The 21,830-nt window shown below is 41.6% G+C and overlaps 5 protein-coding genes across 14 annotated transcripts in view; 2 read left to right on the top strand and 3 right to left on the bottom strand.

Annotated features, from left to right (window-relative positions):
* The first annotated feature begins 56 nt into the window (after window positions 1–56).
* On the top strand, window positions 57–1,329 carry ytr (yantar). 2 transcript variants are annotated; one of them, XM_065483251.1, is made up of 3 exons: window positions 57–288; window positions 354–538; window positions 849–1,329. In XM_065483251.1, the coding sequence occupies exons 1-3, from the start codon at window positions 188–190 to the stop codon at window positions 1,043–1,045; spliced, it is 483 nt and encodes a 160-aa protein (XP_065339323.1). In that variant the 5' UTR covers window positions 57–187; the 3' UTR covers window positions 1,046–1,329. The 2 variants fall into 2 exon arrangements, with proteins under 2 accessions (XP_065339323.1, XP_065339322.1); XM_065483250.1 differs by having other exon boundaries at window positions 59–288; window positions 348–538.
* On the bottom strand, window positions 1,317–11,199 carry fbl (pantothenate kinase 3 fbl). 5 transcript variants are annotated; one of them, XM_065483241.1, is made up of 9 exons: window positions 11,065–11,199; window positions 5,175–5,362; window positions 3,949–4,127; window positions 3,720–3,893; window positions 3,444–3,611; window positions 2,758–3,011; window positions 2,570–2,705; window positions 1,911–2,024; window positions 1,317–1,851 (listed from the first exon to the last, which is right to left on the bottom strand). In XM_065483241.1, the coding sequence occupies exons 1-9, from the start codon at window positions 11,079–11,081 to the stop codon at window positions 1,795–1,797; spliced, it is 1,287 nt and encodes a 428-aa protein (XP_065339313.1). In that variant the 5' UTR covers window positions 11,082–11,199; the 3' UTR covers window positions 1,317–1,794. The 5 variants fall into 5 exon arrangements, with proteins under 5 accessions (XP_065339313.1, XP_065339314.1, XP_065339316.1 ...); XM_065483242.1 differs by having other exon boundaries at window positions 5,232–5,362; XM_065483244.1 differs by lacking the exon at window positions 11,065–11,199 and adding an exon at window positions 5,458–5,611.
* The window catches only part of LOC135939071 (charged multivesicular body protein 7), a 71,356-nt gene continuing 55,229 nt past the window's right edge, over window positions 5,704–21,830 (top strand). Inside the window, exons 1-9 of one of the 2 annotated variants that reach the window (XM_065483240.1) lie at window positions 5,704–5,838; window positions 5,914–6,207; window positions 6,494–6,692; window positions 6,756–6,908; window positions 7,436–7,633; window positions 11,093–11,212; window positions 11,405–11,509; window positions 11,619–11,784; window positions 11,845–11,934. In XM_065483240.1, coding sequence (XP_065339312.1) covers window positions 5,924–6,207; window positions 6,494–6,692; window positions 6,756–6,908; window positions 7,436–7,633; window positions 11,093–11,212; window positions 11,405–11,509; window positions 11,619–11,784; window positions 11,845–11,912 — 1,293 coding nt within the window. In that variant the 5' untranslated portion in view covers window positions 5,704–5,838; window positions 5,914–5,923 and the 3' untranslated portion in view covers window positions 11,913–11,934. Of the gene's footprint in view, window positions 5,839–5,913; window positions 6,208–6,493; window positions 6,693–6,755; window positions 6,909–7,435; window positions 7,634–11,092; window positions 11,213–11,404; window positions 11,510–11,618; window positions 11,785–11,844; window positions 12,023–21,830 lie in introns of those variants that run through there. The other variant, XM_065483239.1, reaches the window with a different exon arrangement.
* On the bottom strand, window positions 12,610–15,412 carry eRF1 (eukaryotic release factor 1). 2 transcript variants are annotated; one of them, XM_065486670.1, is made up of 10 exons: window positions 15,271–15,412; window positions 15,033–15,208; window positions 14,855–14,982; window positions 14,649–14,799; window positions 14,397–14,587; window positions 14,206–14,335; window positions 13,930–14,150; window positions 13,728–13,875; window positions 13,445–13,543; window positions 12,610–13,107 (listed from the first exon to the last, which is right to left on the bottom strand). In XM_065486670.1, the coding sequence occupies exons 1-9, from the start codon at window positions 15,369–15,371 to the stop codon at window positions 13,464–13,466; spliced, it is 1,326 nt and encodes a 441-aa protein (XP_065342742.1). In that variant the 5' UTR covers window positions 15,372–15,412; the 3' UTR covers window positions 12,610–13,107; window positions 13,445–13,463. The 2 variants fall into 2 exon arrangements, with proteins under 2 accessions (XP_065342742.1, XP_065342741.1); XM_065486669.1 differs by lacking the exon at window positions 13,445–13,543.
* On the bottom strand, window positions 15,307–21,562 carry Fs(2)Ket (Importin subunit beta Fs(2)Ket). 3 transcript variants are annotated; one of them, XM_065486665.1, is made up of 12 exons: window positions 21,405–21,562; window positions 20,765–20,823; window positions 20,523–20,705; window positions 20,264–20,464; window positions 20,051–20,206; window positions 19,457–19,991; window positions 18,990–19,399; window positions 18,338–18,880; window positions 17,958–18,101; window positions 17,677–17,906; window positions 17,399–17,563; window positions 15,307–15,794 (listed from the first exon to the last, which is right to left on the bottom strand). In XM_065486665.1, the coding sequence occupies exons 1-12, from the start codon at window positions 21,475–21,477 to the stop codon at window positions 15,560–15,562; spliced, it is 2,934 nt and encodes a 977-aa protein (XP_065342737.1). In that variant the 5' UTR covers window positions 21,478–21,562; the 3' UTR covers window positions 15,307–15,559. The 3 variants fall into 3 exon arrangements, with proteins under 3 accessions (XP_065342737.1, XP_065342738.1, XP_065342740.1); XM_065486666.1 differs by lacking the exon at window positions 15,307–15,794 and adding an exon at window positions 16,354–16,781; XM_065486668.1 differs by lacking the exon at window positions 15,307–15,794 and adding an exon at window positions 16,354–16,693.

Raw genomic sequence — 21,830 nt, 5'->3', positions numbered from 1 at the left:
AAAGGCAAAGAAAGAGTTTCAAAAAATGGCCGTAGAGCGCAGCACGGGCGGCCGGCTGGCTGGTGGAGAGGCTAGGCAGTGGCACAAAAATTGATTTTTTAATGGCTGCCGCTCCGTCAAAATAAAAACTGGACTTCCCGGAGAATCGGACCGAGAGCTGGTGATCTGACCCTTGGACCCGACTGACATGGGCTACGGCAGCCGGTCGCCGAGTCCGCGGCGCCGCGAACGCGACCGCGACCGCCGGAAGCGCGGCAGATCGCGCGACCGAGGTGAGCGCCGACGCAGGTAAGGAGTTGCGAGCGAAAAAATCGACGCTTTTTTTCTCAACGCCGCACTTGAAACAGGTCCAGATCGAGGGAGAGGTCACGTTCCAGAGACAGAGACAGGTCTAGGGAAAGGGACAGGTCGAGAGAACGCGACAGGACCCGCTCCAGAGACAGGGACCGAGAATACAGCCGCCGAAGGTCGAGGTCCAAGTCGCCGCCACCAGCGAGAAGCAAGGCTAAGAAGCAGGGAGAACGGCCTGAGGTCACAGGTGAGGATTTTTTTCCGATGAAAATCATACACTTTTGGACGTCTTGGAACTCCAGATCATTAAAAATGAATATAGTATTGTGGTCTTTGATCAGCAACATTCAAACTAATCAAACCATTATATAAGAGTTTTTTCATGGTTCAAGCGAGACACTTTACTTAAGTCATTTTAGTCCAAATAAATGGAAAAAATTTCCCTGACAAATACCACCAACTTCATCCCTCTTTCTCTTATAGTAATAATCGCATAAATTTATCTATTTAGTCAATGTTAATCATGTTAATAAAGAAAAACTAAAATAAAATTTTAGAGAAAGACTTGGAAGGAAAGAGCCCAGAAGAAATCGAGATGATGAAGACAATGGGCTTCTGTTCATTCGACACAACCAAGGGCAAGCAAGTGACGGAAAAGGATCCAGGAGCTGTGCACGTGATCTTGAAGAGAAAATACCGCCAGTACATGAACAGAAAGGGTGGATTCAACCGTCCACTGGACTTTGTAGCGTGAGCCAACACTGTGTTTGGAAATTGAACTGATACGCTGCTTCCGCGCACTTAAAAGTGTCGATTTTTGTCTTCGGGTCAGGATAGTTGTTTACCTCAAGCAGATGCCTTCTTCAAAATTTACTGACAAGGGAAATGGGGATTCAATTTTCAGCTAATTAACTCCATATTATACCTCCATCTCATCAGGGATATCACACAAACTGTAATACCTCTTGTATCAAAACAGCAACTAACACTCTTCATGTTGTGTTAATAAAGAAAAATACAATCAATTAAAAAAAATTATTCATGTATTTTGCTCAAGATTGGTACACATTTTCTGAGAAACATATTGGTTCAATGGTTTGTGATAACTTACAACATACACAACACAATAGTAATAAATTACTGCCGCATATCTCGTCAATTCTTAAAAGGCAAGTGAATGATTTGCATCCTCTAAGCTTTGTATAATTATGACAAATCAGAAGTTCACTTACTAGCAGGAATAATTATATACAGATTTTGGAGCACCACTCTTGTGAATTGTGTCCATCATAGAAATGCTACGCAACAGCTAACAGAATAAAAAAATAACGGGGATATTTTTGTCTACGCAGGCCACCTTGGCTCTTTTCGTTTCTTTTGGTCACACATAGCTCTGCATGATAATGGGCTGACATTGAGATACAATTGCTGGGATGGCTCCTTGTTCCTCATCACAGGAATGCTTCTTTTGTGCAGAGGGCCTGGCGCGTCAAATTCTATCATTTAACTGCTGCCAGAACAGTGTAGTTGCAGCAGACATCCGACAGCTCCAAAGTATCCCTGAAATTGCAAAGCCCTGTAAGTCTGTCTGATGCGGCAAGAAAAAGTTGGGTTATCACCTCGTGCTCCAAAAACAGCGCCTTCAAAGCCTTTTTGGACCAATAGTCGAGTGCATAAGCCAGCAACTTCATCGCAATGGGATTTACTCGCAAAAAGTTGCCAACGAACACAACCTAGAAAGATACAAAACATTTAAAAAACATTAAAAAATCTGCAAAACAAAATATAAAGGTTTGTCAGCTTTCAAAATCTGAGAAGCATTTTGCTTATTTCGCACTCCATTCTCCACTGTCTCATTTTATCGTCATACATGCAAACATGAACCACCAGTCAATTTTTTTTATCTAGCATTGGTTTTGAGTTATGGACTGGACAATTTTTGTGGAAAAACTTATATTAATTTACCTTTGTTCAATCACGAAAATTTTTGGTTTATTATTTATTCTCTTGACCGAGACAAATTGATTGGTACTGTTTAATTTTTTAACTCTCCGAGAAACCAAAATATTTTATATAAGACAATATTTTATGTAAAAGTAGTTTTTTCTTAATATAAGTGGTTCTTCAAAGTTCATAGCAGTCTACACGTTTGATGCAAAAAATATTACGTCCTAATAAATTCCTAGAGCGATTGAACTATACAAAATTTATTTCGCGTCTATTGTTAGGGTTTTCAGTTTACCACTTTCCCTACTTTTTAAAATATCTCGTCACATACCTTCTCAATTTTTTCGTTCAGAGCACACATCCTGGTGATGGAGCCAATGTTGTTGGTAATGGTGACCAGAGTGGCCCTGGCCAAGTCCTCCCTGCTGACCAATTGCCGCTTGTCTTTGGAATTCATGTTTCCGAAGCTGCAACACCCAGTCAGCAACACACCCAGCAGAGTAAATAGACATTTCAAACCTGCTCGCAACCAAATCGCCCGGCAAGTCAAAGCGGTCGTAGTCTCCGCCATATATGTCCCTCACGAGTTTGTCGACGGACGTGTTGTCACCCTTAGAGGCTAGCTCGATGGCTTCCTCAAACGAATTGCACCCAGTCAGCAGGCAGCAGAGGCCCAGGAAGGTGCCGCCACCTAGGCTGGTTCCCGAAATGCGCTTGTACACTCCTGGTCCATACACCGCCAAAATGCTCACTCCGGAGCCAATATTGACCAACTGCAGACAAATGAGTGGGATTTTATTTATTTTGAGTTGATAGATCTCCTGATAGCAAACAACTTTAGTCCCATAACATTGTGAATGAATAACATGAGCTCAAAAGCCTCATTGGAAGAAACCAATCTAAAAAAGGACCCGCAACAGTCAATTGTCGTTTTATTGAATTGCTAGACATTCAACCTGTGAGATTCACGCATGCCAGTGAGGTGCAAACTAGAAAGTAAAACGAGTGGTACAGCTTCCGCAATCCTCCCAAACCCAAATGGACTCGTAAAATTGGAAAGCAAGAGAGGCATAATTATTTAGGCTCAAATCAGTCCGCAATCACTTGTATTCTCACTTTGTAAGTGCGCGCAAAGTGTTGTCTTCCCAACAAAGTGAGCCAACAGCTTGTTAAAAAAGCGGTCAATGATTACGGTTAATACATACCAAAAATGGGTAGGGTTGGCTGAAGTCAAAGTTGACTTTTTCGCACTTGTCTTCCCGGGTTGGATGTTTCCAATAGTAACACTCTGTGGGGTTGTTCATCTCAACATATTGCAGGCCGTACAGCAACGAGTCCAGCTCGTCAAATTTGTGCAGAGATAAATTCAGAACCTGTCAAGATCCCCATGGTTAAACTATGTCACATCAGGAATTTTTTGATAAATTTTAAAACATTTAAGAAAATACTCGAAAACTTTATGAGTAAATAATGTTTCGCACCTCTCTAAAGTTTTTTTCGAATTTGTAAGCACCACCTCCAGTGGCGCAGACTGAGCTAACCAAAGTGGCCATGCCCTTGTCCTTGGCCAGCTCAAGGAATTTTCCCATGGCACTGGTTGGGAAGCGTATGAAGTGGAAAGACCCTCGTCTTCCACGCACGACGACATCATCCATCTGTGGACGACAATTTAAATAAGAATTTCCTTTGACTTCTAGGATTTTAATTGACCTGGAGGTGCGTGTCCCTGTGTCCATCTTTTCCGTAGGCCGAATTTTTAGTCAAGTAGCGCCGAATATTCCTCAGGGTTTCCACTTCAAGCTCAGCCTCATCGGGAGTGATGTCTTTGGGCTCAAAGTAGACGAGCTTGCACAGCGTGCCTCCAATGTCCATGCCAAACCATGGCATCGCTGCAAATTTTTAGAATTCTTCGTTAAAGAGTCAAACACAAGTGTGAGATAGAGAGGAAAGCATGAATAAAGACATAGAGATGGGGAGGGGGCCGCTGGTTTTGCCCGAAAATGCAGTCAAAATGCAATGCTCAAAATATTGTTAGATGTTGTAATGCCTGAAAAACACTTGGCTGTTAGCGTGGAACTATTTTGAGGGTTCCAATTTTGTGTGAAATCTGTGATCTCATTGTCAGAACATGGCCTTGCTCAACTGTTCTAGAAAAATGAGGAAGCCAAAGATATAGTTTTGATAATAATGACGCTGCCTCTACTATCAGCAATAATAACGTAATTTTTAATGTTTTTTTTTAAATAGTTTTAAAATAAAAAAAAATTATGTATAATTATAGATTACAAGACTGGCAACCCAAAATTCTGGCGAAATTAGTGAGGAGGTTCTGGATCTTAATAATCCAGAAACCAATCTATGTTTCTTTGGGAAATAAACACAAAGCAAGAAGTAGTAGTGGGGACTCACGCTTTTCTCACACTTGGGAAGAATCAAAATTAATGCCCTATTCTAGTGTAAGAAGTGTGAGTTGGTCGAAAAATGTGAGTCTTCCATAGTTAATTATGTCTTCCTAAATGAAAATAACTCTAATAAACAACAGACCACAAAAAATTCAGATATATTTCCCATTTTTGGGCACTCCGTTTTAACCTATTTTTGAGCAAAACCATGGTACCCAGAGAGAGGTGTTTGAATAATAGGGCTTTAGATAATAGCAAATAAGTGCGGTAGAGAGCTGTATTTTTTTCTACTCTTTTAGTTTCTGTACAGGCCATGTTTTTACCAACCTTGACAACAGTTTTTCAACTCTTTGAATCAAAATCTAAAGCATGAAAAATAATTGTTTTCGTGATTCACGGAATTTACCTAACACACAAGGCATGAGACACACAATAATATCAATCTAAGGTTTCAGCGGTTTCAGAAGAAACTGTTATACGGGAATCATCTGTCTGCAGTAGCATGAAGCACCGCTACAAAGCAGACCCACTCACGTGGCCCCATGGAAGAATTAGAAGGTGGTGTTTTTTCATCTGTGTGGACCTGCTTACTTGTAGCCATAGCGAGGGACCGGCAAGCGGCACACTGGCACTCGTCAGACTTTATCGCCCCCATCCATAGCTGGCGTGAGGCGACGATCAATTGCGACGAGTCCAGTCTGGCTGCTTTTGACGCTCTCGACCTGTAACAACACGAAAGTTTTATAATATTTCTCCATTGACACTTACGTGAAAAATAAATATTAAACTAATGTGATATGGAGCAAAGTCGCAGTACCATATTACCTCGCATGCAACGCTATGCGAACGGTCGATGGTTTATGTGTGAGGAAGTTCCCCCGATCTTAAATATATTTCGAATCGGACATGTCAATAGTCAATCGCCAAGGACGCGAAACGCGAAAATGCAAGAAGAGGTAAGTGGGTCAAACAGCAGAAAAATGTAAGTTAACCACTCCCACTAGCAATCAGGTGTTTTACTGCACTTCTTGCCTTCGACGGTAGGTGGCTGAGCGTTCGTTGAGCAGATGATTGTTGTTTTGGTCTTTGGTCGTGTGTGTGCCGTAGAAAACACGGATCTGGAAGTTCAGTTATTGACTTCAAATTTACAGGCCGGTGCCTAAATACCGAAGAACTAGGAATTGAAAAGGAAGCGCTGGTAAAGAAAATTGAACGCATTCACATCAGTTTGCCGTGTCAAAGCATGATTTTGCATTTGTTTTGTGCTTTGCAGAAACGGAATCATGGCCAGCAACAAAAACACCTTGGCTCCTCTAGTGCCAAAGGAGATTTTGCCCATGGATTGGCAGGATGACGAAAGGATGAGCTTTCTACTTTCAGCATTTAAAGCCAGGAGTTTAAATCCAGTTAGCTACGATGCCAAATTAAAGTTCTGGCGAGCTATCATTGAGGACTACTGCTCCCATTGCAATCAGATTGTGATCGATGAAGCTCTGCTGAAAAGAGCGTTTGAGAGGAATGGCACTCTGCCAGCCTGTTTGTCTACTGTGATCGAATCCCTCAAAAAGTACAAAAATTAAATACATTATGCTCCGCATTTTGTTTTTAAGTCGGGACTTAGTGTTTGAAAATTTTCTAACAAAATAGTACATAAATATTTGATAAATCGGATGAATTTTTTCTGTAACTAAAATACGGCTTAATAAACACAAATCTCCCACTAAAATTACTTCAAAGATTTATGAAATTAGTCTGGCGTGAGAGCGGTTTTTTATTGCTCTTCTTTGTGAAAAATCCAAAATCTGCGAATTTAGAATTTATCCTCAATAATTGTAACCTTACAATTTTTGCAGTGATGGTAAACTCATTCCACTGGAGGAGATGCAAAAAATGGGATATCATGGTCAATCGTGGGCAGCGTGGACAACTGACAAACTTCTCAAGAACCCTGCGTCATTTGCAGCTAACAAACTTTGGAGTGCTTTAGGTTATGACAGCAGCTCTTCAGCGCAGCTAACTAGCCAGAAGCTGATTTGTATTCCAGCATTAAAGGTAATAAAATTTTCAAAGCACTTAAATTATAATTTACAAAAAATGCTATCTTTTTTACTCAAGGCGCATGCTGAAGAATTATTGAGCAAGATGTGCCCTGACCACAGCATTCTCCATGCCTCTTCAGAAGTGATGCTTCTCGCAGATGTACTCAAAGACAAACCCAACAAGCTTTTTGCGGAACTTGCAATCATGTGGCTTTGCAGAAACAATCAGGTGAGGCTTCCCTCAAATCAATTGCTCAAGTTTTTTCTTATCGCATCATGAAGGTTATATTTAACTCAAGCAACTTTGCTGCTGTTAAGTAATTTTGTGATATGAGCTGATATAAAATTTCGTTTAAATTTGAAACAAACGTTGCCCTGAAAATATTCAAAAATGTTGTATTAGCTGCAATGTCAGTCTATACATCTTGGATTTTTATTTCTGAATATTAATTATTTACAAAATGAAGTGCTAATCAATAAGTTCAACTTTTTAGCATTAATCCAGTTGTTGACTCACGCATGAAACTATGTACTAACAATCGACATGGTATTGTTTGTATTTCCAACAACTAACTAATTAAATATCGCTTTTTCAAGAAGCTGACAAACAGCCCAACCCAACGCAGCTTGCATTATCTATAAATGATTCCATTACTCAAGATTGACCTATTAACCCCAGAGCCTCTTGGGGCAGCTTGAGACTTGAGAGGCGATTAATTTGTTAATATTTATTTGCCCCTTCATGACGATTTACAGGCGAGTGTCGAGGACAACGTAAGCCCAGCTCTGGTCAAATTCGGTCCCAATGCCAAGATCAGCGACTTGGACAGGCAGACGATCTCCCTGCAGAGGCAAGAGACTCTTCTCACGCGCAAACTGCATGAGCTGGAGGCGGAGAAGGAGAAATGTGTCGTTGAGGCCTCAAATTATCTCGCTAAGGGCATGCGACCCGCGGTAAGTTTGAAAATTCACTTGCTTTTGCTGTTGATTATGTGATGATAATGTGCAATTGACATCGGCTTATGAACCAAGTCCAAAAGTGCGCAGACTGTGAAAAAGCAAAACTAATGGTTAGGCACTGTGCGTCATGGGTCGTGGGTTTTTTGCAACATCATTCAGTTTTTTGCTGCTCTGACATAAGCATGACCACAACAGAATGCACTGAACGACAGGAATTGAATGTTCCTGTGACCGCCTGAAGGCACTTTACATTATTAAAAGATGATGCTGCAGATGCAAATGACGTGGTTACTTTTTTATATATTTGACAGCCAATCAATTTTGACCGCAATCTGTGCTTTCGACTGCTGCTTTTTCGTTTTATATATATATATATATATATATATATGATATTTAGATGATTCGAATTTATCTCATTTTCGCTTAGATCTAAATTGTGGCATTCCTTTATGAAGAACACTGATTTTTCTAATTTAATTGTCATTCCACTTTCCTTGACAAAGTTGAAAAATCGTTTTAAAACCGCAAAATTTCCTCTTGATCTAAAAAGAACTTCAGATACGTAAATGATATCCTACTCTCTACCACCAAGCACAGCGTCCTGTCATAACGGTAACTCACCCTCAAATGGTCATAAATCTACATTGGTGTAATAGTTCTTCATACAAACAACCACATGTGCGTGTCGAATTAGGTTCTTTTGAAATTTACAGGCGGACAGTTTCTCTATTTATCCGTCCATAATATAAATGAGGAAGCACCCCGCTTTCCCAATATAGTAGACATTTCTTAAGGGATAATCTCCGAGAGAAACAGTCGTTTGACCCTTTCTCACGGTTTCACATTTCCAAAATAAATTATTTTCTTCTGGCTGACCACGTTGTGTTATTTTATCGACATCGGAAAAAGCATAGGGATATTACAACTTTAATCCCTTCAATGTCTTTTTTTTATTCCACGATTTTGAGCGACAATAGAACACCTTTGTACTTTATATTCTTGGAATTTCCATTTTATCATGCATTTTCCCTATTTACACTTTTGTTGAATTGGTCATCATTCCTGCACGTAGGCATTGGATAAGAATTATCATAAAAATTGCCATTTATAATCCTCAAATGCCGTCTGCTGAGGAGATTTCCCCAGGGTAACCGGTTGAGGCAGCTAATATCTGTCAACATGGCTCGGTTTTTCAATTGGCTACTCGGGGCAAGCCTCTCAAGCCAGAAATTCTTGAGGCCGCTTTTGCGAAATAATTTATGTTATGAGAAAGTGGAATGGCTGAAATCAGCATGTTGAGGTGAGGTGTCCGATGACCCGCCGCGCTCGCATGCGAGACGCAATTCGAAGTATTTGATCACTCGTGCACGGCGTGTGCTGTCGCTGTCTCAGCGCAGCGCTCGCACGAGGGATGAGCACCGTTCCGTCCACGCACATCGTACGAAAACAAAAGTGTCAAGGAAGGCGCAAAACAGTTTTCGTTCGAAGCGAGGTCTTTGTCGCTAAAAGCGGACCAAATTTTTGGCTGTTGCACGAACCGTTCTAGCACTGGCATTGAATTATGCGCCAAATATTACGCGTTGTGCGCGGATAATTATAGCCGAGCAGCCCATCGTCGCCAATTATAAAATCAGCCATGCGCTCCGCCCTGCCATTGATTAGATTGTACCCAACGCACGATAAAATCGAGATGAGAAAGAGTCGCATGGGTACCGTTTAAGAGATAAGCCTCAAGTTCAAAGGATTCCAATATTCTCACCTTGAAGCTCGCTATTTCGCCCTGCGTTTTTTGCTTTGCGGCTACTGCGCTGCTTTAGCTACGGATAATTATGTTGTTTTCTGTGGTTTCATTCGTCCTTGAAAAAACATATATTTTTAATTATCTCCTCGTCATTAAAAATGGCAAATTAATGTTTTCAATATTTGAAGAGAAAAAAAGTTTTTTTCTCTGAAAAAAGTGGCAAGCCAAACACTTAAGATTTGCCCCCACCCCCGAGTTTCTGCGGCCTACATTAAAATAATAATTGCTATGTATAGTGAAGTATTTTCTGCGTCTGTGTTTATTTTATCGTAGTTCTAAACCGAATGACGCGACAGAAAATGCAGTAATGCGAGTGGAAGTGCTGCATTTTAATTGCAAATTAATTAGTATCGCACCATCCGCCAGCAAAGGTTCGTTCTCGAGCGCGAGATCACTGCGAGGAAAAATATGTTTGATGCATAGTTGCCGGCATTGGCCCAATTGAGCCTCGCGAGAAGGAAAAAAATACGCGTCTCGTGTGTTTGTTTCTCTCGCTCTTGAGTGCGCCAGAGAAAGTTAAACGCATACGTGTAGTAGTTAAAAACCGGAAATCAGCAAAAGTGGAATTTCTACTTAGAACACCATTGTATCCCTACGTTTCTCTTGCACTAGGTTAATATTTTGAAAAATGTCCGGGAGATGATGATTGCATAATCGATATAATTCCAAAACAAGGTGAAATCTCGTCTCGCCTCGAGCCATGTAGTATCCACACCTTGAAATGGCCTGATCCTCTCATCGGTACTAATTGAGCCTCGAGCATCACTTGGCTTCTCGGCGGTGGAGCAACTCACGGGAAGCGATCCGTATTACGCGGTATTTAGCGCGGCGGACGAATTGCTTCATCGTTTCTTTTGAATGAATTGCAACAGTCTTGGACTCGCACGTAACGCTGAATTTAATTTTAGGACAGGTTACGCAAATAGCTCGATAAACAGTAGAGGAAAAATTACTTTGTTAATCGTGATACAATATTCCTCCAAACAAAGCATTTTAATTTTTTGCGCTCAAAGATAAAGTTAAATTGAAGACTTACACTCGACTTATCACGTGTGGAGCATAAGCGGAGTGACCATAGATGAAAATAATTTACTAAAAAGGCAGCTTAACTTATTGCTGTTCAATTTTATGAATTTTGTCTCAATCAAAACCGTATGCCACAAGCAAATAAGAGCGATTCCTCCCTTTTCCTTATATGCGTTGTTAAATTGCAACTTCTGAGAAACCCTTTTGCGAAATCCACCTAAAAACCTACATGTGAGCGCCAGTTGTGACCAAAGCATTCAAACCTAAAAGCTTATTATGGTTTCTTTCCTAGTAATCGTAAAATAATTGTATCCATTTGAACGCTTCTCTTTTAAAAACAATTCAAATGATTTATATTCAATGTTCTAACTAAAACACGCAATATAAAACTGCACACGTATAGTCTCAATTTATATTTATTTTAATTAACTAAATATCGAAATTTTTCTTGCTCGAAATATAGTTTGTTTAAAAGTGTAAAAGAATTTAAAATCCTTACGAAATTTCCAGTCAGTTGTTTGATATTGATCTTACTTAAAAAATTACCTAAATTGTACTCTTTTAAACTGTCAAAGTTTCAAAAATAATTTTCACTCACATCGGGAATGGAAACATTGTGTTCACAGGCGAAGAATTCTCTGCGGAAGAAGCGAGAGCTGGAGCGTCGGGTGACCCAGCTGTCCGACTCGTTGACCAACCTGCACCTGATGATTTCGCAGTTGAGCGAGTCCGAGTCGCAAGCGCAGGTCAGTATTTGAGTCTCAAAAACGCCTCTTGGCCTTTTGCACTTTGCTGAGGCGCGAGCTAAGCTGAACTGTTTGGTCTGCGGCCGCGCTTGCAGAGCCGTGTGTCTCTCGATATTTCCCCTTCCAAGCGTCCGGCCCGATTCGATTGGCTCCAAGTCAAGCAGCGCTCTTTAACTTTAATATGTTGTGTAGGTGATCGGCGCGTACAAGCATGCGTCTGCTTCGCTTAAGGCTGTCTACAAAGAGACCGGACTCAGCGAGGACAACGTGGCCAATGCGATGGACGATGTTGAGGAGGTCAGTCCGCGAGTACGCACTTGAAAAATAAACTCCGATGGTCATTTGCATCGCCTTCATTTCTCTCCCTCTTGCCTCACAATCGGTTTAACAAAATGATTTTTTTAAGGCCTTGGAGCTGCATGATGAAGTGAAAACCATGATTTCTAAGCCTGTTGGCCCAGCTGTCGCCTCCATCGATGATGATGAGCTGGAAAGAGAATTGGCCGACTTATTGGAGGAACCAGAAGGACCTGGACCTTCAGATGGAGGAATGCCTGACTTTGATATTAACAGTAATTTACATGGTCTGACGATTTTAAGGAATTTTGATTATACCAATTTTTTATTTGCAGAGCTTCCCAATGTGCCATCCTCGCCAGTTGGTGTTAAGACGCTAGAAACGCAATACTCGCAGATTTGAGGAGCTGCAAGTGGGCTTACATCAAAAGTTATTGACTGAATATGTTGCAAATTTCAACTTGCTCCAGATACTTGAATACCTTGAATATAAATACATTCTCTCAATAAAAATTATTGTATATTTAAATTTCATTAAAAAAAATCTGTTCTTGGTAGATGCCAATGAAAGCAGTTGCGCAATCAAGAACGTGTCTTTGTTTCGCTAGTGTAGCTTAAAATGCAGCTTATACTTTGTATAAAGCGAGCTTTTTTCCAAGTTTCCACTGAAATTTCCTACACAGCTAGCTTGCATACGGTGTGTGGTCTTAACTCATAAACTAGCAAGGAAAATAAGTTAAAATCAGATTTTGTAAATTTTCATTCAATATTTCTACTTCATTATGTGTTTAAAGATACCGTTTTAAGTAACTTCCTGTCCCGGTCTTATGGTTAAGGTATCTAAAATGAAAAATGACTGACTCCCCTGGGTTTGCAATTTTAAAGGCTTTGACCCTAGCTGCGATTTCCCATTTCCGGCCTATCATGTGCTTCCTTTTTGACGCTACCACAAAAACTAAGAACAAACCATAATGACGAGTCAGTGTGGGAAAACCAGCGACGAGGCCGACAGCTCGCCTAATGCCAGCTTTTAACCTCAGGGATGTTAGAATTGAATTAATTCTACTTAAATAGGGTTTTAGAAGGGATTGAAACGCCGGTTTCTGAATATCCCATTTTTTATTTGATATACAATTGCAAATACTCCTTTAAGACTTTTGATGATGAACTGCACAAAATTATAATAGGAATAATAGTTACAATCAACGTTCTTATAACATGCTTTTAGAGGCTGTGGTCAACCAGGCTGCAGTGCTCTTGTAAAATCTATTTCTCAATCGCGCACAACAAAATGGCTTTCATTTTCAGAAATACAAATTGGTAGTGTCTATGTAAAAAACCAGAAGTAACCAATTTGGTTCAAAAGCAAGCACTGACGCACATTCAAAGGAGAAAAGTGGGTAGTTGGTTGGTGTGTGTGTGCTGTTGAATTTGACCGTATGAAGGCAACTCAACGAACTTATTCTGAAATCGATATCACTTTGAGTCCGCAGACAACGGTCTTGGTTTCTTAGTTCAGTAGTCTTCCAGGTCGTAGAGGTCTTCGTCCATATCGTCCAGCTGCATACACTGGAAGTCCACCTTGTAGCGGAGCAAACCTGATACCAGAGAGCGAATTAGAAGAGTTAGGGCAAATAATAAGGAGGGTGTTATTTCAACAAAATTAAAATGCTGGGCAAAGAAACTGGAATCCTCTCTTGATAACAGTTAGTCTACGACAGTGAGAACTCCGACATACATTTAATATGAAAATATAGGTGTTTGCTATTGAAAAATAAAAACAGGTGAGCACACTGAGCACAATTAAATAAAATTAATGAAAATCAACCGTGCAAAATAATAAAGCTGGGCTAAATTATTAATATCAAAAACTCTAAAAATTAACGAGTAAAATGGTCCATGCTGAACGGTCGAACACTCGTGCCAAGGCGGTACCTGGCCATGTTCAAGCAGGTTAATACTCGTCAAGATCGACATCATCCAACGGCTCATCGGCCTGAAGTGACTGGAAGTCAACTTTGTAGCGAAGAATTCCTGCGACAACCCCGCATGATTGCTCTCAATTAATTTTTAAATCCTATCAGAGTAGGACCGTCAATATTATAACAATAATTTGCAGTTCTGCAAGTTAATAACGGCCAAGACAATTGGATGCCACTCAATTTTAAATCCCCTGGATGGCATGGTAACATTTCTTTAATTAAAAAAATAATATTACCTCCAATGCCACCAAATCCTCTGACAAACTGAGAGCCTTCTTGCGACTTGTCAGTGATAATTTCGAGGGTGGCACCAAAACTCTTGTAGTTGTTGGCAAGCCACTCAAGCAGAGGTTGGCACTCAACCAGTTCCAGCTCCACACCAGTCTGTAAAATTGGTCATTAGCAAGCTTTCAAGTTAATTGTTTTTCTGGTCCTCACCTCCTTGTCAGTGAAGTGAGACTTGTCCTTCTCCTGCTCAGGTGTCAGGTGCAGAATCTTCTCTTCAGAGGACGTATGATTTTTGAGCACATAGCGTTGAATGTCTAAGTTCTCCCAGCAAATAAGAATCTCTACGCTGCCCAGCTCGAGAGCTCGCAGGGTGTCTTCAACTCCGAAACAGTATTTACCGGTGTCTTGGCTAATTTCATCAAAGTACCGACCTGCACAACAAGAGATTAACCATCTCAAGTAATAAAATATTTTGCTACAACTCACCAATCAGTTTCTTCTCTTGGATAAATTTGACATTGTGCAGAGATTCTGCCGCAAGTTCGATGGCTTGGTTGAAACCGTTTTCGCCTCCGTAAGATACGTCCACCAGTTTGATAACCTTGCCTTGCAATCTCTGTTAACAGAAGCTTTCAATGTTGATCACATTCAATCATTAGAGAAAGGGAGTAACTCACGGTGTCAAACATGTCTGATTGGCTAAGCTCAGTTTTGAAGTCTGCACTACCCGCTAAAATGAGGCCAGCAATGTTCGGTTTGTCACCAGGCAGGAAAAGCGTCACCGCAACTTCAGCAACTTTCCGCACGTAGTTGTGTCTTTTTTCCATTCTCAAACGCGCAAAACGAAGGGCAGACTGACCTCCTCTTCCTATGAAGCATCATTAAGTAAAATTAACCATCCAAGAGTGGACAGAGGCAGCATTTCTTACCGTGCTTCTTAGGCAAGTCGACGGTAAACTTGTGGAGGACTTCGCGTGTGTTGCCCTGGAGGGTGCCGAAAAGGGCGCCGTTTCCGTCCATGACAATGAACCCAAACTTATTATCATCCGCCAAAAGGGCAGTCAGTGCTTCCGTGTGGAACTGCAAGTATTCAAAATCAGAAACAAAATCTCTAGGTTTTGGAGAAATTTTGTACCTTGTTATCGCACAAGTAGAGGGAGGTGTTGATAGGTTTAAAAGGCTCGAAGTCAATGTTGACCTTCTTCTCTTTTCCCTCTTCTGTGACGATGGTGCCGCAATAGATAACAAGCCCGTTCGGTGGCACTGTGAAAGAAATGCTTAGAGAAAGGACCGATGCTAGCATATTTTGCAACCTTTGGTGTAGAGCTTGAGTCGGTGCTGGACAGAAGTGATGGCGCCGAGCACGGACAAACGGTTGACACGCGACTTGATGTTGGACGCAGTACCAAACTCGTCGGCCAGCATTTTGCTGACCCGGGAAATCTGGTCCCTGGGCGGAATGATGAGCGAGATCATGCTGGTGCCGTTCCTACAAGATTAAAGCAATTAAGTCTGGCCTAGCCCAGGAGAAAATAATAAACAGGGCTTTACCCTCTTGCCATCTCGAGGCTCTTAATCAGTTTCTTGATCTTCCATATCTCGACGTTCCTGTCCGCCGAGTTGTCCTCGCTGCTGTAGTTATTGGACGACATGACTCTTCTTCAGTCGTCCGACCACTCGAGACTCACAAGGCGGCCTAAATCGGCACAAATGAGTCGGCAAAGCGTGTGGCGAATCAGTCAAAATGGCGCCACGTCCCCAGTAGCCGCCGTATTTTTGGCTGAAAGGGCTGCTCCGCTGTGCTGGGCTCACCTAAAAATCGACGCGCGGGCTCTTCAACTTAGCATAGGCTGGACAGCCGACGTCCCTTGCCCACAAAACCACGGAATCGGCGGTAAATTCGGCGGTTTGTGTCAGAAAGCACATGTGGATCTTCCGCTCGCGAGGTCAATGCTGCGCAGAACTGCGCATGCGCTCCACGTGCAGACCTCAACTTGCTTTTGAATGTCACGCCCACAAAGTGGACATGGCGATCAGGGGGGCGCGCGCGACTTGACCTGACCATCTGATCAACGCTATATTTACGAATAACAAAAACACAATAAAATTAAGGTTAACGATGAAATTGTTGAACTTGTAAACATTTCAAAACTGTCTTCAGCAATTTTTAAAAGCAAGATAATCGATACCAAATAATACCAAGGGAAAGCCAATTTTTTATTCAGTCGAAAAGCATTCTTTTAAATCGCCGATTTTGTTAGCTATAATTCTTGGTAAGATTCATTCTTAACAACATAGTGATTGACACAACGTCAGCTGCACCAAAAATAACTATTAAGCCAGCCATTTATAATTAATTTTCAGTCAATCAGAATTCGATCCCAGCGTAAAATTTTGATGATTAACCGTTATTTAATGCATCTATTTCACAAACAGTATAGAGATAAACTCGAAAGGTTAGCTATAATTGAGGTATTCCTTAAACAATAAACTGCTCAAAGGGTTGACAACTTACAACTTTGAGAGAATTTTGATTTCAAAATATTCTATACTGTACAAGCTTGGATTTTACAAAATTTATTTAGTAATGAAAAAACTTGATATAGGGGTACACACAGAACTAAAAAAATGTACTTTAAATTAACTGGTTTTTATTGAAATCGACATGACCCTATCCTGGGCCAGAGTACAGAGACAAATAATCGGGAATGAATTATCAAATTGTTGCAAGGGGCGCCCTGGGTGCACTGGCCACCCTCAAAGACAAGCAGTCAAAATCAGTCTCACTTTAGGGTCACAGAAAAATGCATCCGTTCAGCGAATCATTCTCACACACACCTGGCGCGCGCGCAGTCGTCTCTTCAAATCTCGCATAACACTTTCAGGAAAAACTCGGCCTCAGAACACTCATATAGGAATGCAGACACTCTCTTATAGCACCCCCTACACGTTTCCTCCAGGGCCTTCAGATAATCTGCAATCACACACAGACAGCGCTCGTGCATCTTCACATTTTTCGCTTGCTTTATAGCACCAGGGACTTGCGAGTTTAATTCCTCCTTCTGGCAAAGGAAAATAAAATATTTATATTAGATCCAATAAGGACGGGGACGTTGTCTTTTTAATGGAAAATTGGGACCAGCCATTTAAAAGCGGCTGAGCAAAATCATTTAAAAATGCTATTTATTTTAGAGTGTCAGTCCAGCAGGCATTTGTTTGTGCTTGTAGCCCACACTTTGAATTAATTAAAAATCACAGAAACTCTTTTGAGACAAGTGGCAGGTTCAGCAGCAAAAATTTAATCACCCATTAGCACTTTAGAAAGCCTCTGAACACAAGCAAACCGGCCACTTTAGGGGGTTACCAACTTTAAAATAGACTCACTCCAACAAACAGACTCGGCAATCAGTCTCATACTCAACATGAGCAGCAAACATAAAAAGTGTATAGATAATGAACCAAATCAAAGTCCGATAATGAAACTTTTGAAAATGAAAAGACGTAGTAGTTTTGAAAGAGAAAAAGACAGAAAAGGCACATATCCCACAGTTATGCTCTCAAGTCAATCAAAATCAAGGAGATCTCTGTTCGTTCAGTAGAAATGGCACATGGCATCACAGACTAGACTGGTTTGTTGCATTCGCGCATCACACGCCTCCTCTCTCCTCTCCCTACTTACCAACTTGTTGCGTGGTTGCGCAGTTTGCGCACCTCTCTTGTGGCCCAGTTGGCAATGTTCTTGGTTTTTGTCACTCGCGAACGACGCCCTTCGGTGAGCATTTCGTTGACAGCTTCCGCGTCAACCAGAGGCAATACTTTTGCTCCGTACGTCAGGCAAAGGTCCCTGCAGAGAGATCCAAGTGAACAATGAAATGAGATTTATTGAGAACAATTAAAATGGATAGAGGCCTCATCCAAAGAGTTAAGTTGTGACGGTAAATAAGAATGTTTAATTACCCTACTAATCCAGCACAGTTGTGAATGATGGAGTCCGAGTGGTCTGGATCTTGTGAGCACGTTGAGACGAAATGGATAATTGAAGGCAGATGAGACTCAAGCGCTAAAAGACATGTCTTGCCCGCTTCATTGTTGCCATCTTCGTCTTTCAATCCTTGGATAATTCCTGTGTAGGCCTCAAGGATTCCCTCTCGAAGCTCATTCAGGTAATCCAACATGTCAAAATCAGACTGCACATGAATGAGTAAATCGCGACAATCTTTCCAAGGCAAAAGACTTACTCTATCTACATCAACCTGAGAGGCTTGGGCCAAGGTCTGCAGAACGACAGTGAGATATTTCCCGAAATCATGTCCAATCGAAAGAGCTATATCACCAAAGACAGACAGAATCTGCGGTTTCACTGAACGATGGACTGTGTTGTCCTGAAACACAAATAAAATACGACTTATAAAAACAATGGCATCGTACAGAGGAATCCAGTAATAAAGAGGGCTCTTTCTTCAACCAAGTCGTAAAAAAGAGTTAATTTGTTTCTCAGTGTATTTGTTATATTAATTTATGTACAATATTTAAAAAGAGAAATTAAATAAAAATTAGATAGAAACTACAACCTTTCTTAAATTTTAACCTTCACGATTATAAAAAATACAATACTTACGCCCAAATTCTCTAGAAGCAGCATCATAATCTCGTCGCAGTATGGCAGGATTCGGGCTCGTAAGGCACGAGCGATATCTCCGGTAAGGCCGACAGCAGCACCACACACCTGGTACTCAGCGCGGTTTTTCAGACCAAGGTGCAAGAAAGGCTTGAAGGCCTCCATATACTTGAGGAACCCTTCCCCTAGAATTTCGACTAGAGTGGAAACAGCCATAAGAGCATCTTCCTGCACTCCTCCAGCCTTGCACGAGTTTGAATTGAACATTTGCAGCAATGCAGTCATGATGGTGTCCGATATCTTGGGTGCATCTTCAGTGCTGACCTTGCGCAGCACGCTCTGCAAGGTGCCGCACAAAAGCGACTGGAGGTCGTTGTATTGAGCGCGGTCTGAGTGCGACTGAATGTGCGATTCCATTTGCAATACATGTTGCAGCCTCTCCAGGATGACCATGGTCGTTTTTTGAACAGCTACATAGCAGTCGCGTGGTGAATTTTTCACTAATTCCATAAGTGCTTCATAAGCGCTGCTCCTAAGATTTGCCTGCAAGTACAAACAAAAAGATTTTGTTCAATTTGGTGAAAAATCAATATTGCAAACAGATTATGGTAAAAGTTAAAAAATTTATTAAACCACCAAAACAAATGTTTACCTGAGCCCCATCAGGTCGGTCAGTAGTTTCAAGAAGTCTCTGGACGATGAACTCAAAGTATTGGGAGAGGCAATAAGTTTCGGGCTGCGCCCCATCGTCATCCTTGCCAGCGTTCATGGCATTTTCGGCTGCCTCATATGCCGCCTCAGCTAAGCCAGTGAACGCCCAGCAAACATTGTTGGCAACTCTGGGTTCCGCTTTCAAACCGTTAACCAGTGCCTCAAGAAGCGACTTTAGATATTGCTCGTTGATGGCTGCTTCAGGAACGATTTCACAGATGCGGCCAAAGGTCCATGCGCAAGTGTCTCTAACTTGGACACTCTGGTCGTACATAAGCTCAATTAAAGTGGGCATGGCTTGGTCCACTAGAGGCTTCAAGGTGGTAGGCTCAAGCCCTCCCAAAATGGAACCTGAAAAAATATTATGACATCTTATGGACAATGCTTAAGGGTGACTTCAGCTCTTACCAAAGGCCATGAGAGCAGCGTCCCTGCACCTCCAGTTTGGAGACTTGATGTTGTCCTTGACGAACGGGAGCACGTGAGGAATAATGTCGTCCTCGCAGCAGGTAGCAAGCAGCATGAGACACACCCCTGCCGCCTTGCTAGGATTCCAGTCGTCTTCATCGTCATTCTCCTCTTGCTTTGTCAACTTTTGCTGAAGGACAGGCACCAGAAACTGCAAAGCGCCCTTCGCGTAGAAACGCGAACATCTAGAGGGGACGCGGCCTGCTTCAGAAGCCTCCGTAGCTTCAATGCTCAAATCCATTTCCTCGTCACTGACGTTTGACCAAAACTCGATGCCCTGGAGGGCAACCTCGTCTGTTTCAGATTTCATGGCGTCAAGAGTTATGGGGAAGAGCGCTTGGCCCATGTAAGACTCCATGTGTTGGTAATACAGGGACATGATCTTCACCAAGCACTGCAGGGCAGATACCTTGACCGCTGTGTCTGTGCTTTGTGTTGCCTCGCAAACTACTTCCATTATAAAATTACGCTCAGTCTGCAAAAATGCAACCACACAACATTATTTAGCACAAATTATTGCTTCAGGAAACTCACGTCTGTTTCAAAGTTGGCTCTGGTAAACTCCAATGAATTTTGTAAAGCGTTTGTTGCTGCGAGCCTGACATGATTGCTGGGCTCATTTGATCTCATTCCGTGTATAATCGCTGTTAAAATTTGGTTTGCCTGCAGCTGCAGAACCTCCTGGTCTTGCTGCAATTCGTTAAAAAACATTATCTTCAATTAAACGAACCAAAATGCAATAGTTACAATTTCTTGACAGATGTAGCCAATAGTCTCCAAGGTGGCTTCCTTGGTCATTTCAGTGCTGGAGGTATTGACGACGTTTGAAGCGAGGCATTCAATCAGTTCTGGCCATTGCTTGACTGGTAACTCTGCTACAGCCACATACGCCACACACTGGGCAGCAGTGCTCGGCCTGTTATTTTCTGTTCCCAAAGCACCCAAGATCTGGCCAAAAGCAAAAATTTAAACAAACCAAGTGGATTGCATGAGAGTAAAAGCTTACATTCTGTTTAATGTACGCTCTAGTTTGTTCTGGCAGAGCTAGCCACCTGTGTTGGTATTGAATAGCAATATTAGGATCCTTGGAAGTGAGGCTGTTCTTAAATTGCAGGCCAGCTGCCATCCGCACAACTGCTGAGTTCCCTCCATGACCCAATATTTCAGAGAGTCCTTTGCAAAACTCAGGCTGAAAATCATTACCAGAACTGCAATTATTTTGTGTTATCAAATTAAATTTAGTCTTACAAAGTTTGTAAGTGCTGCCTGTTCGAGGTATGTCTGAGCAGCTTCGAGTTCATTTTTGTCTGGAAAGAGGAGAAAAATTGGTACAGTTCAGGCACTAATAATTGCATTACAACAAAAGTTTATTTTGGCGGCCAGTTGAAACAATTGGAAATTGGGTCAGTAAACAAAACCGCGAAATTTTAATTGCGCCCACGCTGTATCAATCTACTTGTCGTGCGAGAGGATTTATATATGTATTTAAAAAAAATAAATATTTGCAAACATTTAGGAGCAGATTAATTGTGAGGAAGTCTAATAGCAGCCGATATGATAAGCAGTTCTGCATTGTTAGTGGGAAAAATATGCCGAGATCAGAGAGCTCGGAAGCCATGTTGCCCCATTGATCCATGGCCGACAGTGCTCACGGAACCAAAAACACCAGCCTCATCAGAGAGAAAGAAACGTGCGTGACAGGTTCTTTCAAGTCGTATGATTAAAATTTTGAGAAAATTGGCAAAAAATATGACATATACTAAGGACAAACGAAGGATATTTGAAGCAGATTAAATTATCGTTGTAACGAGGAAAGTCTAGAGCATGGTCTCGATGTCAAACAAAGTTGGTTGCGTATCGATGCTATTTGACGGTAATTGGTACTAACCTGGTGAAATCGTCTTCTCTAAGATGTTAATTAACTGAAGTGAAGTTTCGGCTGACATGATGAGGTTATTCATTCAACTGGCGTGGCGAAATTTAACAGTCGATTTTCAACGACAGCCGGCTGTGGCGCGAGCAGGCAGGCAACTACCAGGAAACGGAAACTGAGTTGTTATATTCCTCCGCCGGTAAATAATTTTACCGGCCCCGCGTAGTCTAAATTTAATGAATTTGTTTTGGCTTCAATCTGAGATGATTTCATCCAAGTTGATTTAAATTTCTGATACTGCTGCTGCGTTACTTTTTCAATGGACACCATACAATCCTCTCACCGTGAGGGAAAAATTATGTTCGGATCTATTTTTTGCGCGGAAGAGTTATTTGAAGCGTATGGCGCACACGAGACGGATAGTTCAAGAACTGGTGGTGT

Source organism: Cloeon dipterum, chromosome 3 (assembly GCF_949628265.1).
Source record: "Cloeon dipterum chromosome 3, ieCloDipt1.1, whole genome shotgun sequence".
NCBI classification, from domain to species: domain Eukaryota; kingdom Metazoa; phylum Arthropoda; class Insecta; order Ephemeroptera; family Baetidae; genus Cloeon; species Cloeon dipterum.
The sequence above is the reverse complement of the archived record's forward strand: the minus strand, read 5'-3'. Positions and strand labels throughout refer to the sequence as shown.

Coding starts and splice junctions, on each gene's coding strand:
- ytr (XM_065483250.1), top strand. CDS start 188: ATGGGCTACGGCAGCCGGTCGCCGAGTCCGCGGCGCCGCGAACGCGAC. Junction 289..347: donor CGAGGTGAGCGCCGACGCAG/GTAAGGAGTTGC, acceptor CACTTGAAACAG/GTCCAGATCGAGGGAGAGGT. Junction 539..848: donor AGAACGGCCTGAGGTCACAG/GTGAGGATTTTT, acceptor ATAAAATTTTAG/AGAAAGACTTGGAAGGAAAG.
- fbl (XM_065483241.1), bottom strand. Junction 4,128..5,174: donor TAATTCTTCCATGGGGCCAC/GTGAGTGGGTCT, acceptor AAAAATTTGCAG/CGATGCCATGGTTTGGCATG. Junction 3,012..3,443: donor GCCAACCCTACCCATTTTTG/GTATGTATTAAC, acceptor ATTTGTCTGCAG/TTGGTCAATATTGGCTCCGG.
- eRF1 (XM_065486669.1), bottom strand. CDS start 15,371: ATGTCGTCCAATAACTACAGCAGCGAGGACAACTCGGCGGACAGGAAC. Junction 14,983..15,032: donor ACTCAAGCTCTACACCAAAG/GTTGCAAAATAT, acceptor TTTCTTTCACAG/TGCCACCGAACGGGCTTGTT. Junction 14,800..14,854: donor TCTACTTGTGCGATAACAAG/GTACAAAATTTC, acceptor GAATACTTGCAG/TTCCACACGGAAGCACTGAC.